Source organism: Dendrobates tinctorius, unplaced genomic scaffold (genome assembly GCF_039654945.1).
Source record: "Dendrobates tinctorius isolate UK_male_01 unplaced genomic scaffold, ASM3965494v1 ptg000051l, whole genome shotgun sequence".
Taxonomy (NCBI): domain Eukaryota; kingdom Metazoa; phylum Chordata; class Amphibia; order Anura; family Dendrobatidae; genus Dendrobates; species Dendrobates tinctorius.
In genome coordinates, this window is record NW_027361719.1 from 15165764 (window position 1) to 15181347 (window position 15584).

The 15584-nt window shown below is 43.6% G+C and overlaps 1 protein-coding gene across 4 annotated transcripts in view; it reads left to right on the plus strand.

Annotated features, from left to right (window-relative positions):
- The window catches only part of ARHGAP9 (Rho GTPase activating protein 9), a 217399-nt gene that overhangs the window by 160109 nt on the left and 41706 nt on the right, over positions 1–15584 (plus strand). For all 4 annotated transcript variants that reach the window (XM_073576826.1, XM_073576825.1, XM_073576827.1 and 1 more), the window contains 4 exons: positions 2013–2074; positions 4091–4178; positions 8545–8640; positions 14987–15085. In XM_073576826.1, coding sequence (XP_073432927.1) covers positions 2013–2074; positions 4091–4178; positions 8545–8640; positions 14987–15085 — 345 coding nt within the window. The remainder of the gene's footprint in view (positions 1–2012; positions 2075–4090; positions 4179–8544; positions 8641–14986; positions 15086–15584) is intronic.

Below are 15584 nucleotides of genomic sequence, written 5' to 3' on the forward strand. Positions count from 1 at the left end.
CCCAGAATTCCAACAAGAACTCATGTTTCCTTTGTATCGCCCTCATATCCTGAGTGGTGTGCATGCACAGTTGCTTGGAGCACCCTTGGAGTGGCCAAGCCGTTCAGTGCACCCTCCCACCTACTTGTTTTGGTCATTTTTCACCATCCTCTTCAATTAATTGACAAATCTGGCTTTACATGGGACAGATAAGGATGGAGGTAGATGGAAAACAAGAAGGAGGAAAAATGCACTCTACTGAAATCACTACTTTGAGATCCGCTTGTTAAATGAAACAGGGCTCCACTGAAAATAAAAGTAGCATATACTCGCCTCCTGGATGGGCGCCAAAACAACGATGCTGGAGCTGTGCCTACCATCACTCATGTGACATATGTCACGTGACCCCTGCCGCCTATCAGCGTCAACTGATGGGTTGCAGTGTACACACTTTTTTTCTGACAAAACTATTACTCTTTACCAGCTCCTAAGCAGCGCAATAAAATATTCACCAATCACAGCCTTACACCATGTTCCAGCACTGCTCCGGTCCTCTTCTCACACGTTTCTGAAATTCTAACTCTGTGGATCTCACTTGGCTAAATGTGTGAACCCAGAGTTGTTTTTTGAATGTAAGTCTTTGGAGCATCAGAACAAGGCTCCATAAACTTACATTGTAAAAGCGACTTCCAGCTCCTGCATAGACCCTAATGTGAGCCAGAAGTTGGAATTTCAGTCATGTGAGTGAGAAGAGCACTGCAGCAGCGCCGGAAACTGAGGAAGACAGCGATTGTAAGTTTTTTATTGCAAATACATTACACAACACACATACTTAGACAGGTTTAGCAAATAAAACATTTCTTGGGAGTGCTTCTTTAAAGCACCACTTCAATGTTTTTTTTATTTCAGAACTGGAGTGGTACAACTAATCTAAGTTCCCTTCCCCTAGTGTTATACTCACCAGCTGCCATCTTCATCTTTTAACTGCGCCGCTCCGGTCATCTTCTGTAGTTTGTGTCCATTGTTTGATGGGCGATCTGGAAATTACTACTCAATGTAAAGGCCCCATTACACACAACGATATTGTGAGCGATATCATTGCAACGTCACCAGTTTGGTGACGTTGCAGCGATGTCGAAACGACATAATTGCGTGTGACATGTAGCAACGATCAATGATCAGTTGGCTGATCGTTAATCGTTGCCTAATGGTCTGGACCATAAATCTATCATTGGTCTCCCGCTGGGCATCACACATCACTGCGTGTGACAGCGAGAGACCAACAATCAGCGAGCTCCCAGCGCCATACTGCAGACGTTGGGAGCTGGTATCAAGGGTAAACAGCAGGTAACTAAGCGTCGCGCGGCTCTTAGATACCCGCTGTTTACCCTGGATACCAGTGTGCTCACTTGTCCTGATCGGGTATCCAGGGTAAACGGCGGATTACTAAGCTCCGAGCGGCGCTTAGATACCCGCGGTTTACCCTGGATACCAGCATTCTCGCTGGTCCTGATCACTGGTGAGTCTGCCTATGTGACAGCTCACCAGTGATCAGTTAACTATGTCCCAGCGATCCCATCCACGTCGGATGGTTGGTGGGATCGCTGGGACATTGAAGCGTGTAACGGGGGCCCTAAGTCTACGAGAGCCCAAAGGGGCCAGAACGAGGATCTCATAGACTTACATTGAGAGCTTGTGACAGATACCTCTAGCTTTCGGTCAGTTAGAAGTTGCAATCACAAGCTGGCAGATTGGCACGGTGCTGGGAACAGCTGAAGACGGCAGCTTGTTAGTGTAATGCCAGTGCTGAAATAAAAAAAAAAAACAGGAGTGATGTATATGTCAGTAGTTACAAGAAGCGGTTATGTTCCGGTTGTTGGCTGTGAAAGGTCAGAGCTGCAGGAAATGTGGTCGACCTTGACCTCATGCACTGGAGACTTCTCTTTGATGAAAAACAAAAGCCAGTTATGAAGTCAGTTCTGTTTTGTAGCTATGACCTGTTTGCCTTCCGATGTTTGCTTCTTCTTTTCCAGGAGGTGGAGAGGGCAGGCCAGCTGAACAAGACGAAGATAGCAGAAGGTGGCAGGAAACTGAAGTAAGGCTTACACATTTATTACACTGAATGCCCTGATATTTTCTATCAATCATTTCCTGGTTGCGCTGTATATTGTGACCATAAATACTTGTGTGATACTTAAAGACATTTAGTACATGTTGTAAACAAGTTCTGAAAATAGAACTTGGGTTCGGTTAAAGGGATTGTCTGCTATTAGAAAAAGGGTTTTTTTCACGTCCACCCTCTGAAACTGTGCCTTGTCTATCCAAAGAGCTGACTGGTATTACTGCGCGGGTGCATTCGAATAAATGAAGCATGGCTGCAGTTCACCCTGGGAGCAGTCAGTCAAGTGACTGCAAGTATAGGATTTGTATATTTGCGGACACATTTCGACCAGCACACATCTAGTCGGCACGTTAACACTTGTAGGCATACTTGGAGGTCTCGAACCCGTCCGCTCCCTTAATCCTTGAATTCTTACAGAGCGCACTGCGGGTGCTGTGAGAATTCACAAGTCTGCAGAGTCTGCAGTCAAATAGAGCAACCTCAAACTTGTATCCCAAGGCCGGACAACCCCTTTACCCCTTCATTAAGTGGCGATTTTTCATTTTTTTGTTTTTGGATTTTCCTCCCCTTTTTCCAAGAGTCATAACTTTTTTATTTTTCTGTCAATATGGCCTTATGGGGGCTTGTTTTTTGAGGAACAACTTGAACTTTTGAATAACACCATTCATTTTACCATATAGTGTACTGGAAAAGGGGAAAAAAATCCAAGTGTGTTGAAATGACAAAAAAGTGCAATTACACAATTGTTTATGGGGTATTTTATTTACAATGTTCACTATACAGTAAAATTGACCTAGCAATATCATTCCCCAGATCAGTATGAGTATGCTAATGCCAAACATCTATAGTTTTTTTTTATTTAGGTGGCAAAAAAATTAGGAAATTTGTAAGAAAAAAATTATTTTGCTTTTGTCCCCATTTTCTGAGACACGTAATGATTTCATTTTTTGGGATCTGGGGCAGAGTGAGGGCTTCTTTTTTACTCTATACTGAATTTAATAGTCCCCTTAAGAGACATGAAGCTGTGATCGTCTGATCGCTTGTGCTATACATAGCAGTGCTGCTCAGCGATGCCAGCATTGCCACTTCCTCCATTGGCGCCACTTCCTATACAAGAAAGCTGAGCTTCTGTTGGAAAAATTACTAAACTTCTCAACAGGTTGTATTTTTTGCACACAAAACATTTCTTGTAAAGCTTGGTAATGCTTATAGTAAACTATTAGAGAACTTTTATTTTTAACTTATTTTGGGGGGTAGCAAAAATATTGATTAACTACTGAATTGCTGCCAACTACCAATGTACGGAGAGTCACATTTGTTGGTGGTCATATTTAGATGTGGCAGAATTGCTGAACATTTACGGAGATTAAATATGGTGAAATTTACATTACAATACATGTATGTTGTTGGCCCATCCGCTTCTGACATGACGTTAGATGAGTATCTTTCCTTGGGTGCTTAAAAAGTGATTTTCAGTAACACAGTATGATGGACCTATCCATCATGGATGTGTCGGGTATGTGTTGAAGGCTTAGCAGCTGAGGCACTCAGCTGGCATCTCTTTCCAATAGCAATGACTGGCCCTGATAACTACCAGTTTTCAGCTATCGTTGCGCCAAAGACAAAAGCGGGACTTATCGCTCAAGATAATAGATGTCCATCGTTCCATCCAGTTTCCATCTAGAGAGCCTGAGGCTAGCACGCACCATGAAGAGGCCTTCACGAGGGATTGTCACAATGCTTTTACGCCTGGGAATACGGTGTGGGCTGCCATACCGTACGGTAGCTGTGTTAGATTGATTTAGTCATGGGCCAGGAGTATGGTCACTTCTCCAAAGTGTCCAAGGAGTTTCCCAACATTGGAATTTCAATGTTAGGAGTGTAATACAAATCATAGAAATAATGGATGATGTAAGGGAGACTTATTGATATCATACAGTGTGATTACTTGGTAATAAAAAGAACCTTTGGTTTTGTTTTCCCTTTCAGAAAAAATTGGACTTCATCCTTAGTAGTTTTGACAGGAAACAGCCTAGTATTTTATAAAGACCCAAAAGTTCAGGCCCCATCTGGTTGGGTAAGTCCTATATGTTAAGCAATTGCTTTTTTATTTATTTTGGTGCTTATATACTATCTAATTATTCGCAGTCCTGTTCTCCTAGCACAAAACTTTACTACACATGAATGTTGTCCAGAAGTGTTGTATATATAGTTTGTCATGGCCTATATTGTGCCTTAATGAATCTACAATTTCAGAATGAAGTTCACTAAAGTGTTTTGGTCATGGATTCGGTATAAATCAGTGAGAAAAACTATATGGCCACATTTCTCAGCGAGGATCGAATGGATTATATCTCTTTTATGTCAGCTTGTTGGCCTTAATTAGAAACTTTACTCCTTGAATTCTCAGTTGATGGGTTAATGCAAATTGTCTCTTCAGAGAGGAAGAGGACTAGAACTCTAGCACCACCTACAGGAACTAGCAATCCTAAAAGCCAATATCAACTCTCTAAAGATCTTGGTCACATGACTTACGATAAAAGCCAAACCAAAATCTCAAGTTGCAGAAACTATGTTTCGGGGTACTGCCCCTCATCAGTGCAAAGTGTGAGATCTGGTTAGGCTGGGTGAGAAACGTCTGACCGAGATCTAAGGGGTAACGTTCCTCCTTGCATAGAGTGATACGTCAAGCCTGATATGCCGAGGTGAGGACATTTTAAGCCGCGGTGCTCCTCTGGGAAATATACAAATTGTTTCTTCATAGAGGAAGAGTTGATGGGTTCACATTTGGCAAATTGGTGTCCTAATTTGTATTTATATGGAGCAAAAATCCTAAAATAGCTGTATTCAAATGGAGGTCTTTTCCTTTTGAAGTAGATTTTGGTCTTGGCTTGATATCCTAAGTCATGTGTTGAAGCACTTTAAAGGGAATATGTCACCAGGATTTTGCTCACCCATTGTGAGGGATTTGCTTGCAGAGGTAAACACAGGAACGCTTCTTAGGTAACTCACCTGCTGGTTTATTATGGAACAGCATAAATCGTAGCAGTGTTCAGTAATGTAAACATGGCCTTTCTGACATAACAGCTAAACAAATTGATAACATGTAGCAAAGTCCTTATATCTGAGGGGTTCACCCGTTGAGACCACCATGTGTCTTCAGCTCCACCTGGAGCTACGTATGGAGTCTCTGCTCTCCAAAAGACAACACAGAGAAAAAAACAGTTCCTGTACATTTAACATCCCAGCAACACCCTGGAAGAGAGATATGGTGAGTAGGCATCCCGCCCATCTCTGACCTACTCACCTACAAACTTGTCCCTTATCTTGGCTGATTAACTCTTTCAGCACCTAGCATTTTGAAGAGAAATTTATGGGTTTCTAGATCACATTAGAAAGCAATCTCCATGATACAGTTGTGGCCAAAAGTATTGACACCCCTGCAATTCTGTCAGATAATACTCAGTTTCTTCCTGAAAATGATTGCAAACACAAATTCTTTGGTATTATTTTCTTCATTTAATTTGTCTTAAATGAAAAAGCACAAAAAGAATTGTCCTAAAGCCAAATTGGATATAATTCCACACCAAACATAAAAAAGAGGGTGGACAAAAGTATTGGCGCTGTTCGAAAAATCATGTGATGCTTCTCTAATTTGTGTAATTAACAGCACCTGTAACTTACCTGTGGCACCTAACAGGTGTTGGCAATAACTAAATCACACTTGCAGCCAGTTGACATGGATTAAAGTTGACTCAACCTCTGTCCTGTGTCCTTGTGTGTACCACATTGAGCATGGAGAAAAGAAAGAAGACCAAAGAACTGTCTGAGGACTTGAGAAACCAAATTGTGAGGAAGCATGAGCAATCTCAAGGCTACAAGTCCATCTCCAAAGACCAGAATGTTCCTGTGTCTAGCGTGCGCAGTGTCATCAAGAAGCTTAAAGCCCATGACACTGTGGCTAACCTCCCTAGATGTAGATGGAAAAGAAAAATTGACAAGAGATTTCAACGCAAGATTGTGCGGATGTTGGATAAAGAACCTCGACTAACATCCAAACAAGTTCAAGCTGCCCTGCAGTCCGAGGGTGCAACAGTGTCAACCCGTACTATCCGTTGGCATCTGAATGAAAAGGGACTGTATGGTAGGAGACCCAGGAAGACCCCACTTCTTACCCCGAGACATAAAAAAGCAAGGCTGGAGTTTGCCAAAACTTACCTGAAAAAGCCTAAAACGCTTTGGAAGAATGTTCTCTGGTCAGATGAGACAAAAGTAGAGCTTTTTGGGCAAAGGCATCAACATAGAGTTTACAGGAGAAAAAAAGCGTCATTCAAAGAAAAGAACACGGTCCCTACAGTCAAACATGGCGGAGGTTCCCTGATGTTTTGGGGTTGCTTTGCTGCCTCTGGCACTGGACTGCTTGACCGTGTGCATGGCATTATGAAGTCTGAAGACTACCAACAAATTTTGCAGCATAATGTAGGGCCCAGTGTGAGAAAGATGGGTCTCCCTCAGAGGTCATGGGTCTTCCAGCAGGACAATGACCTAAAACACACTTCAAAAAGCACTAGAAAATGGTTTGAGATAAAGCACTGGAGACTTCTAAGGTGGCCAGCAACGAGTCCAGACCTGAATCCCATAGAACACCTGTGGAGAGATCTAAAAATGGCAGTTTGGAGAAGGCACCCTTCAAATATCAGGGACCTGGAGCAGTTTGCCAAAGAAGAATGGTCTAAAATTCCAGCAGAGCATTGTAAGAAACTCATTGATGGTTACTGGAAGCGGTTGGTCGCAGTTATTTTGGCTAAAGGTTGTGCAATCAAGTATTAGGCTGAGGGTGCCAATACTTTTGTCTGGCCCATTTTTGGAGTTTTATGTGAAATGATCAATGTTTTGCTTCATTCTCTTTTGTGTTTTTTCATTTAAGACAAATTAAATGAAGATAATAATACCAAAGAATTTGTGTTTGCAATCATTTTCAGAAAGAAACTGAGTATTATCTGGCAGAATTGCAGGGGTGTCAATACTTTTGGCCACAACTGTACATATCTCCCCTCACACACCGTGCCAGTGACCCTGTCACACCATCTAAAAGCAACATGATGTAGGGGCAGAGACCCTGATTTCAACTATGTATCACTTATTGAACTGCTTGCTGCACCTTTGATAAAATCCCTGTTTTATCTGCTGCATATCAATGAGTGAATGATGAGCTCTTTATAACCCCACCCACGCCACTGTGCATAGGCAGAAATCTGCCAATCAGTAATGGAGGCGGGTTATGCAGAACTCATGAGTATGGAGGACTAGCTGGTAGCAGAGTGGTGCTTCCAGGCACTAAATTATAGAGCCTACAACCGCTGTGGACTGCAGGGTGCCCAATAACCTTGACAATGAGCTGTACACTATAAAATTAAAAATCCTTCTGCTCTGGAGAACAGAGAGGATTTGTTATAAGAAGTAAAATCCAAAGTTGCTTGTTTTTACAAGCAACCCCTTTAAGTTGGCTACTACATATGAATTTTAAAAATAAACATGAGCCCAATACTTTCAACAAAACACAATGCTGCAATCCATGGAAATAAGCCGCCATAATAATATTATGTTCCGCTCCATAAACATACAAATTTAGGAGAAAAAAGGGAGCAAATGAATCCAAGTAGTATAAAAATATAAAAATCCTTTATTAAATGCGAGCACAGATAATATATATATAAATAACCAGCAAAGTTGCAGATGACAAATAGACACCAATATTAAGAAGGCAGGTGGGGGGTGGAAAAAAAAAAAGACTGCACCTGTATATAACATTAGCCAGGATAGTTTGTAAAGTATGCTGACACAAGGGCTGTTACAAATGCCAAATAATCGCCATATAGGCTGGACAAAATCTCCTCAGGGCAACCAGCCGATGTGCAATCAGGCAATAGGGCTAATGACGGCAAGCAGAATCCATAACATTCATCATAAGTTACATCATGTATCAGCGACAGTCATATGGAAAAAGCTTACCAGGTGGTGCACAGTTACCCCCAGCCGAGGAACAAAGCTCTTGTCGCTGATATATGATGTAACTTATGATGAATGTTATGGATTCTGCTTGCCGCCATTAGCCCTATTGCCTGATTACACATCGGCTGGTTGCCCTGAGGAGATTTTGTCCAGCCTATATGGCGATTATTTGGCATTTGTAACAGCCCTTGTGTCGGCATATTTTACAAACTGTCCTGGCTAATGTTATATACAGGTGCAGTCTTTTGATGTTTTTATACTACTTGGATTCGTTTGCTCCCTTTTTTCTGCTAAATTTGTAAATATGAATTTTGTCTGTAGATTTTCAGTTCCAATTAAAATATAGTTATCAACATTGTACACACAATTATGCAACTTTTTAAACGTGTCAACTGATACCTCCTCATCCACAAGTGTCTTCACCGTTTCAGAAACCCTCTAATAGTAAACCGGAGAGCAGCATGGACCTTCGAGGTGCCGACATAGATTGGGCTCAGGACATGTCCAGCAAAAAGAACGTCATCCATGTAAGTAGCAACCCTCAGATTGTCAGTCTACAGAATGAGCCATTAATATCTGTAGGCTATGGTCACACGATCAGTATTTAGTCAGTATGTCACCTCAGTATTTGTAAGTCAAAACCAGGAGTGGGTGATAATGCAGAAGTGGTGACGTGTTTCTGTTATACTTCTCCTCTGATTATTTCTCTCCAGGTTTTGGCTGATGTGAAATACTGACCAAATACTGAACGTGTGAACGTGGTCTAAGAGAGGGGATTTTCTGCTGTGACTGAAAAGACGATCCTATATGTGATCCAGTGTTCCTACTTCATTGGCATATGGCTACATCAGTATAACAGGCTATACCCTTGGCAGTAAATACCCCTATCCATATGCCCATGTGTAAGTGCAACTCCCGCTCTTCTGGAAAAGGCATATCCATATATTACATAATTAGGCATCAATCAAAGGCGTGTAACACGGCTTCCCGAAGCCATTACACATGGTCCGCAGGTAGAAAAGCTGGACACATGGCATTTAGCTGGCTACTTTTTAAAACAAGGTAGCCTTCATGAAATAACTCCTAGTAGACAGAGGCGTAGCTAGGGTTTTGGTTCGGGGGTGGAGCAAAACTTCTGAGTTGGCCCCAACCAGATAACCTTGATTACAAATATGGTGGCGCACCATAATAGTGGATGTAGGATAACCTCAGCAGGTGACCGTGCTGCTGCTGAAAATAATCTCTATACAAAGACCAACATTGATATTACTGCCATATGGTGACCACATAGTGGTAGATATCAACCATGCAGGACATATAGGAGATTACAGCACAGTTACAGATGGTGAATTACAGCTGACGTTTTTTCTGATTAAATGGTTCACTTTCCCTATCTTTTCCATCTGCCCCAACCCAACATGTCGACTTCTTCCAGCCACAACTCATATCCAGAGATTACAATGCTGAGCCACTGCTGCCGTATGTGTCCCTATTACTGCACCTATTGTGTGGTTCTCTGTGCCCTCTAAATCATAAAGCAACTCCATAGAATATAGTAATGCTGAGTGCAAGTGCCCTAGAAAACAGTGAACAAATTTTGCCCCCTAGAAAGTAATAGTGCCCTGTGTGCCCCTTTAACAGTCACAATAACCTGAGTTACCCTATAACAATAACTGCCCACTTTACATTTAATAATGCCCCAAGTCTCCCCCTGCACTGCTCGCCTGTACACAGTATGATGCTCTCTTATGCATAGTATAATGCCCCCTAATTGTATAGTACCTCTCACACAGTACACTGACCCCATAATTGCCCTCAAAACTGTTTGATGGCTCCAACACTGTATTATGGCTTGCACACTATACAAAGACCCCACATTATCTCCCACATTGTATGATGGCCCCATCACTGTAATCACCATACTGAATGATGGCCCCTAAATAGACTCCAGATAGTATAATGCTCCAGATAGTCCTCCAGAAAGTATAATGCACTCCCTGTATGCCTCTATAATATAATGCACTCCCCATATGCCTATATATAGTATATTGCACTCCCCATATGCCTATGTATAGTATAATGCACGCCTCATAGGCCTCTATAGTATAATGTGCTCTCCATATGCCTATATATAGTATAATGCATTCCCCATACACCTCTATAGTATAATACACTCTCCATAGGCCTCTATATAGTATAATGCACTCCCCATATGCCTATTTATAGTATAATGCACTCCTCATAGGCCTCTATAGTATAATGCACGCTCCATAGTCCTCTATATAGTATAATGCACTCCCGATAGGCAGTCTCTATATAATATAATGTACTCCCCATAGGCAGAGTCTATATATAGTATAATGCACTCCTCATAGGCCTCTATAGTATAATGCACTTTCCATAGGCCTCTATATAGTATAATGCCCTTTCCATAGACCTCTATATAGTATAATGCACTCACCATAGGCAGACAGACTCTATATAATATAATGTACTTCCCACAGGCAGACTCTATATATAGTATAATGCACTCCTCATAGGCCTCTATAGTATAATGCACTCCTCATAGGCAGCCTCTATATAGTATAATGCACACTCCCCATAGGCCTCCATACACTATAATACACTCCGTATAAAAAAACTAAAAAAATAAATACAATACTCATTTCCCCTTCTTATTCGCCCACTGCTCTGAGCACCAACACATCTCAGGACAGCGGGTGCCATGTACTGATGTCATGGCGCCTGCTGTCAGTGTCTGCGTCAGTGATGTCAAGTGCAGAGGGGGAATGATGAGAAACGGAGCCTCACGCTCCCTCTCTCATCATTACTTTCAACTGTATTGGCATCCAGCTAATACCACCGGGTCCCCCCTTCCTTGCTCACTGACCCCAAAGCCACCAGGTGACTGTGCATGGAGATTTAGTCTTCTTGTTCTGCTACAGAGTTTAACTGTACAGTTAATAGTAGCGTAGCTCCTGGTGGGCCCCTCAGAGCGCGGGTTCAGGAACGACTGGCCCCTCTTGCCCAGATAGATAGAAACAAACACACAGTTATTAGGAAATAGTAATATCAATCATAACAATATACTGATTACTCAGGTCCTGAGGGTTGACAGGATGCAAAAAGCACCATTTCAGCATTAAAAAACTCAGGATATGGAAATACATAGCCAGAATTGCTAAAGCCGATTGTAACAGACCAGATATAAATGTAAGCAAACAGGAAAGAAGAGAAAAACAGAAAAGGAGAACTGTACAAAGAGAAGGACATAAGAGGAGGGGAAGGGGGTTACAATTTATGTGTTAAGGTAAAAATAGGCTTCCACTAATCCTTTGTTAGAAAGAGGCCCAGATTGCCTTCCCATTGGAGCACTGGTGTTGAAAATTGGTTTTAGGTTGGTCTATGGGTTCAATCAGCAGGGAGGATGAGAAGGATAAAATGTGTCTTAATGGTCCCTCGTCCGATCACGTAACTTCAAAAGGCGTCTTGATGTTATTGTAAAAAGGTCTAGGAGGAAGTGAATGGAAAAAGTGAGAAAGCTGACCAACTCTCCAGTTTCCTATAGGAGAGGGAGTAGAGAGGCTGAGAAGGCATTGCTCAGAAATATTTATCCCCAAAATGAGACACCCTGAAGCAACCCATGTTTAGCCAAGCACTAATGGCTTAGGCCAGACTAAAATGTGCCAGATCTTTAGACTGGTCTAAATTTACACCACCTTATATTGTGTTAAAAATGATCAGCTTGGCACAGAGGTGTTGTAGTAAAGAACTGTTTGTATATTTGCGGCTGGCAAGTGGCTGCTGCAACCAATCGGTTGTTGCACAGGTCTACTGCCATTACCGCTCAGTGATGGGAGCCATGTTGCCATAAATATGGCACATGACCACTGCAGTGGTCACAAGTGTAAACCGGTGAGTGCCGCTGGAGAGTCATCAGTCAGCACTAGATCCTCAGGAGAAGAATTGGTGATTTGTGTAAAGAAATGTTTATTATAACTTGTTCACTGCAATGCTATCTGTGGAGGAATCCAGCAGAAGTAATTCATTTATTTGCTGAAAAAAAGAATGGATGGGACCTCCAAAAATCATACAATGATCTAATGCCACAAGGCAAAAATATATACAGTACAACTGAACATGAGGTTCTTAGTTTAACATTCTGATCAGACTGTATGAAGCCCACTGCCACGACATGGCAACCGTCACAGTGGGTCCCTATCGCCCTAACGAAGCGGAGCCGTGCGCCGACCACTACCACAGCGGCAATGCACCGGCAGGGCAGATGGCCCGGTGTTTCCAGAGCGCACCGTGCCCCACTAACACAAAACCACAGCAACAATGGCCACCACACAGCACCAACACCAAATGAAAGGAGTCCCTATCACCTCAACAGAGCGGATCTGTGCGCTGACCACCGCCATAGAGGCTATGCACTGGCAGGGCAGAAGGCCTGGTGCCTCACAGCACCCATGCTGCAAGACTGAGCCCCCATTACTCCAGACCGTGCCGCCCCACCAGCATAAAACCACAGCAACAAAACCACAATTAGTTAGCAGGAGACTGCAAGGTAAGGGGTCTAGCCCGTTTCAGCTCTTAATGAAGAGCTTGAGGAAGGAGAGTTTCAGTGCTCCTTTCATTTGGGGTTGGTATTGTGTGGAGGCCATTGTTGCTGTTATTTTTTGCTGGTGGAGCGGCACGGTCTGGAGTCAAGGGGACTCAGTCTTGCAGCATGGGTGCTGTGAGACACCAGGCCATCTGCCCTGCCGGTGCATTGGTCTGCGCGCAGCTCTGCTCCTTTGGGGCGACAGGAACTCCTCTTCTTTTTTTATGTTGGTGCTGTGTGGCTGCCATTGTTACTGTGGTTTTGTGCTGGTGGGGCGGCGCGGTCTGGAGACACCGGGCTGTCTATGCTGCCGGTGCATTGCCGCTGTGGTGGTGGTCGGCGCATGGCTCCACTCCGTTTGAGTGATAGGGACCTACAATAAGGTTTGTGGGTCGCCTCCCAGGGCTGTGGGTTACTCGGTACCAGGCCGGTGTCAGTGGAATGTGTCACAGCGGCGGTGACCCGGACCATGGCCCTGGGCGCCCAAGTAATAGAAAGATGTGAGTTAAATGAATAGTTTGTGACGCCACCTGTGGTGCTCGGCAAGGGAGATGTTAAGCCGACGCTGCATGCAGATCCTCCGGGACAGATGGTGTGGTGCAGCAATGATGGTATAGCCCTCCACAGGCAGGTCTGTAATCCCAGGGCAGTGTAGATGTGGAGACACTTAGGTGATGTAGTGTCTGGCGCAGGGGATGTAGCAGTGTCAGGCGGACGGACGCAGGAAGGAATGGAGGACACCAGGGCATGTAGTTCCAAAGCTTTACTCACAGTCTGTAGTACCCGCTTCTGTGCCGTGTCCTCCGGGTCAGGGACTCAGTCAACCTCCAGGCAAGATGGAAAGCTCCCTTCCACACTCCACCAACTTATGTGCCTTTCCTGAACGTCTCCTCTATAGCGCCTTTAAGTGTGAAGATCTCCAGTACCGTGTTACACTGGAGTTCTTCCTGACAGATGTTCCCAAGAACTCTACTTGCACTGCAGACAGCTGTAGCCTGCTTCGGGGACGCTCTACTCCTAAGTCCTGGCTCTCTATCCGTATTGCTGTTGTGCCCTCAAGTCTTAGATGGGAGTAGTGCATTTACAGCCCACTACTCCACCGGTGTCTGCTGCAGAACCATTAGCGTTCATACAACCTCGGGGACCGGGTCCCGGCCTTGCGCTTGGAACTTCTAGGCAGGGTTCTTCCTCTAACCCACGTCCTCTGTGTTCCCTTTTACTCCTACGTTCCGTACTTGTCCTTTCCCTTCTGTGGAAGCTCAGGCTTCAGGTCAACGTCCTTCTCCTTCTTTCCTTTCCCGTGCCAGCTGGCTCAGGTCACTGAGGCAGCTGCAGCACTCCTTCCTCCATCCCTTCTTCCAGGGATCCCCACTCCTCCCGAGTGGCTTCCTTCCTCACTGACCTCCTGTCAGACTGATCTGTCATCCTAAACCAGTCCGCTCATTTATATATACTCTGAACTCCACCCACCTCCCAGCACGTCTAGTGTTCCAAGCAGGGAACCACCAAAGGTGCTCTGAAATGTGGTTATGCTGAACTACTCTATTGTGTGGGGTGCGAGTGCTGGAGCGTGGTCAGGAGCCTCCAACTTACCTGGATGGTGGGGCACCACAGCTTAGGAGAAGGTGCAGTACCTCTGTGGCGACTGAGCCTCAGGGTCGCCACATTTGCCATGGGCTTCATACAGTCTAATCAGAATGTTAAACTAAGAACCTCATGTTCAGTTATATAAATTTTTCCCTAGCGGCAACAGATCAGTGTATGATTTTTGGAGGTGCTGTCAATTCTCTTTTCCAGCATAATTACTTTGCTTACAGCGCCTCCACAGGGTAAAAAAAATATTACACAGTTCTATTTATTTACATCAGTGTGCTCTCCATGTAATGCGGGTAGTTGTTGGGTCCTCTAATGCAAGAGATCTTCTTTAAAGCTTCTCTATGTTTCTGAACAAGGACAGCTAATCTACTAATAATGTCCTAAAAGGGGATTTTAAATCAGACAATGCCTTTAAATTAAATGACAGTACCTTACAAATCAGACATAGATAAAAAAAACCTGCCTTGCGGGATTTATTAATTATGGCCGTCTCTTAGTAGCTCACATGCATAGTGTAATGGATTTATTCAGAACGTACATCCTGACTGCTCTGCTTAATAGCGCTCTCTCCTGTCTCTGGAGTGTCCGGTGGTCATGCTCTACAGGAATTGATTTTTATTTCTCTCCATATGCTGGCTTTAACCCAACCTCATGATCTGTGCCCTCTGCAGCTCCGCATGGTAACGGGCAATGAGTTTCTTCTGCAGTCTGACAAGGAGGATGTCGTCCAGGAGTGGCATGATGCCCTGCAGAGGGTCATTGAGAGGCTGGTGAGTTACATGGCTGATGGCTTCTGCACGTATGACGGTGTATTACTGTATCCGGCACATTGAGATAGGCAGGCTATGTAGATAACGCAGCTGGTCGCTCAGGGAGTAGCAGCTCTGCATCACTTGTCCCACTTTGCAAGTTGGTATCCTCATTCTCAGGAATGTTAATGACTATCCTTATGTTTAATGATGCGATTTATATATATATAGCTATCACACCGTTCACAAATCTTGCATTCCCTTTAAATGAAGGAAATATAGTGATGCAGGGCTTTATACTTATTACTATATGCACGTGATGTTGGATAATGTAAACTTCTATATTCTATCCCCCATTTTATGTGCTTTACTTTTCATGGTGATTTTTTCCTGAAAATTTGGCAAAATGACTGCTTCTTTGTTGATTATTTTTTTCTGGCGTTTTTGCAGCATTTTTCTGCAGTAAAACAAAAATGCAGTAGCCGCAAGATAATAGAAATATAACAAGCACACTACACGC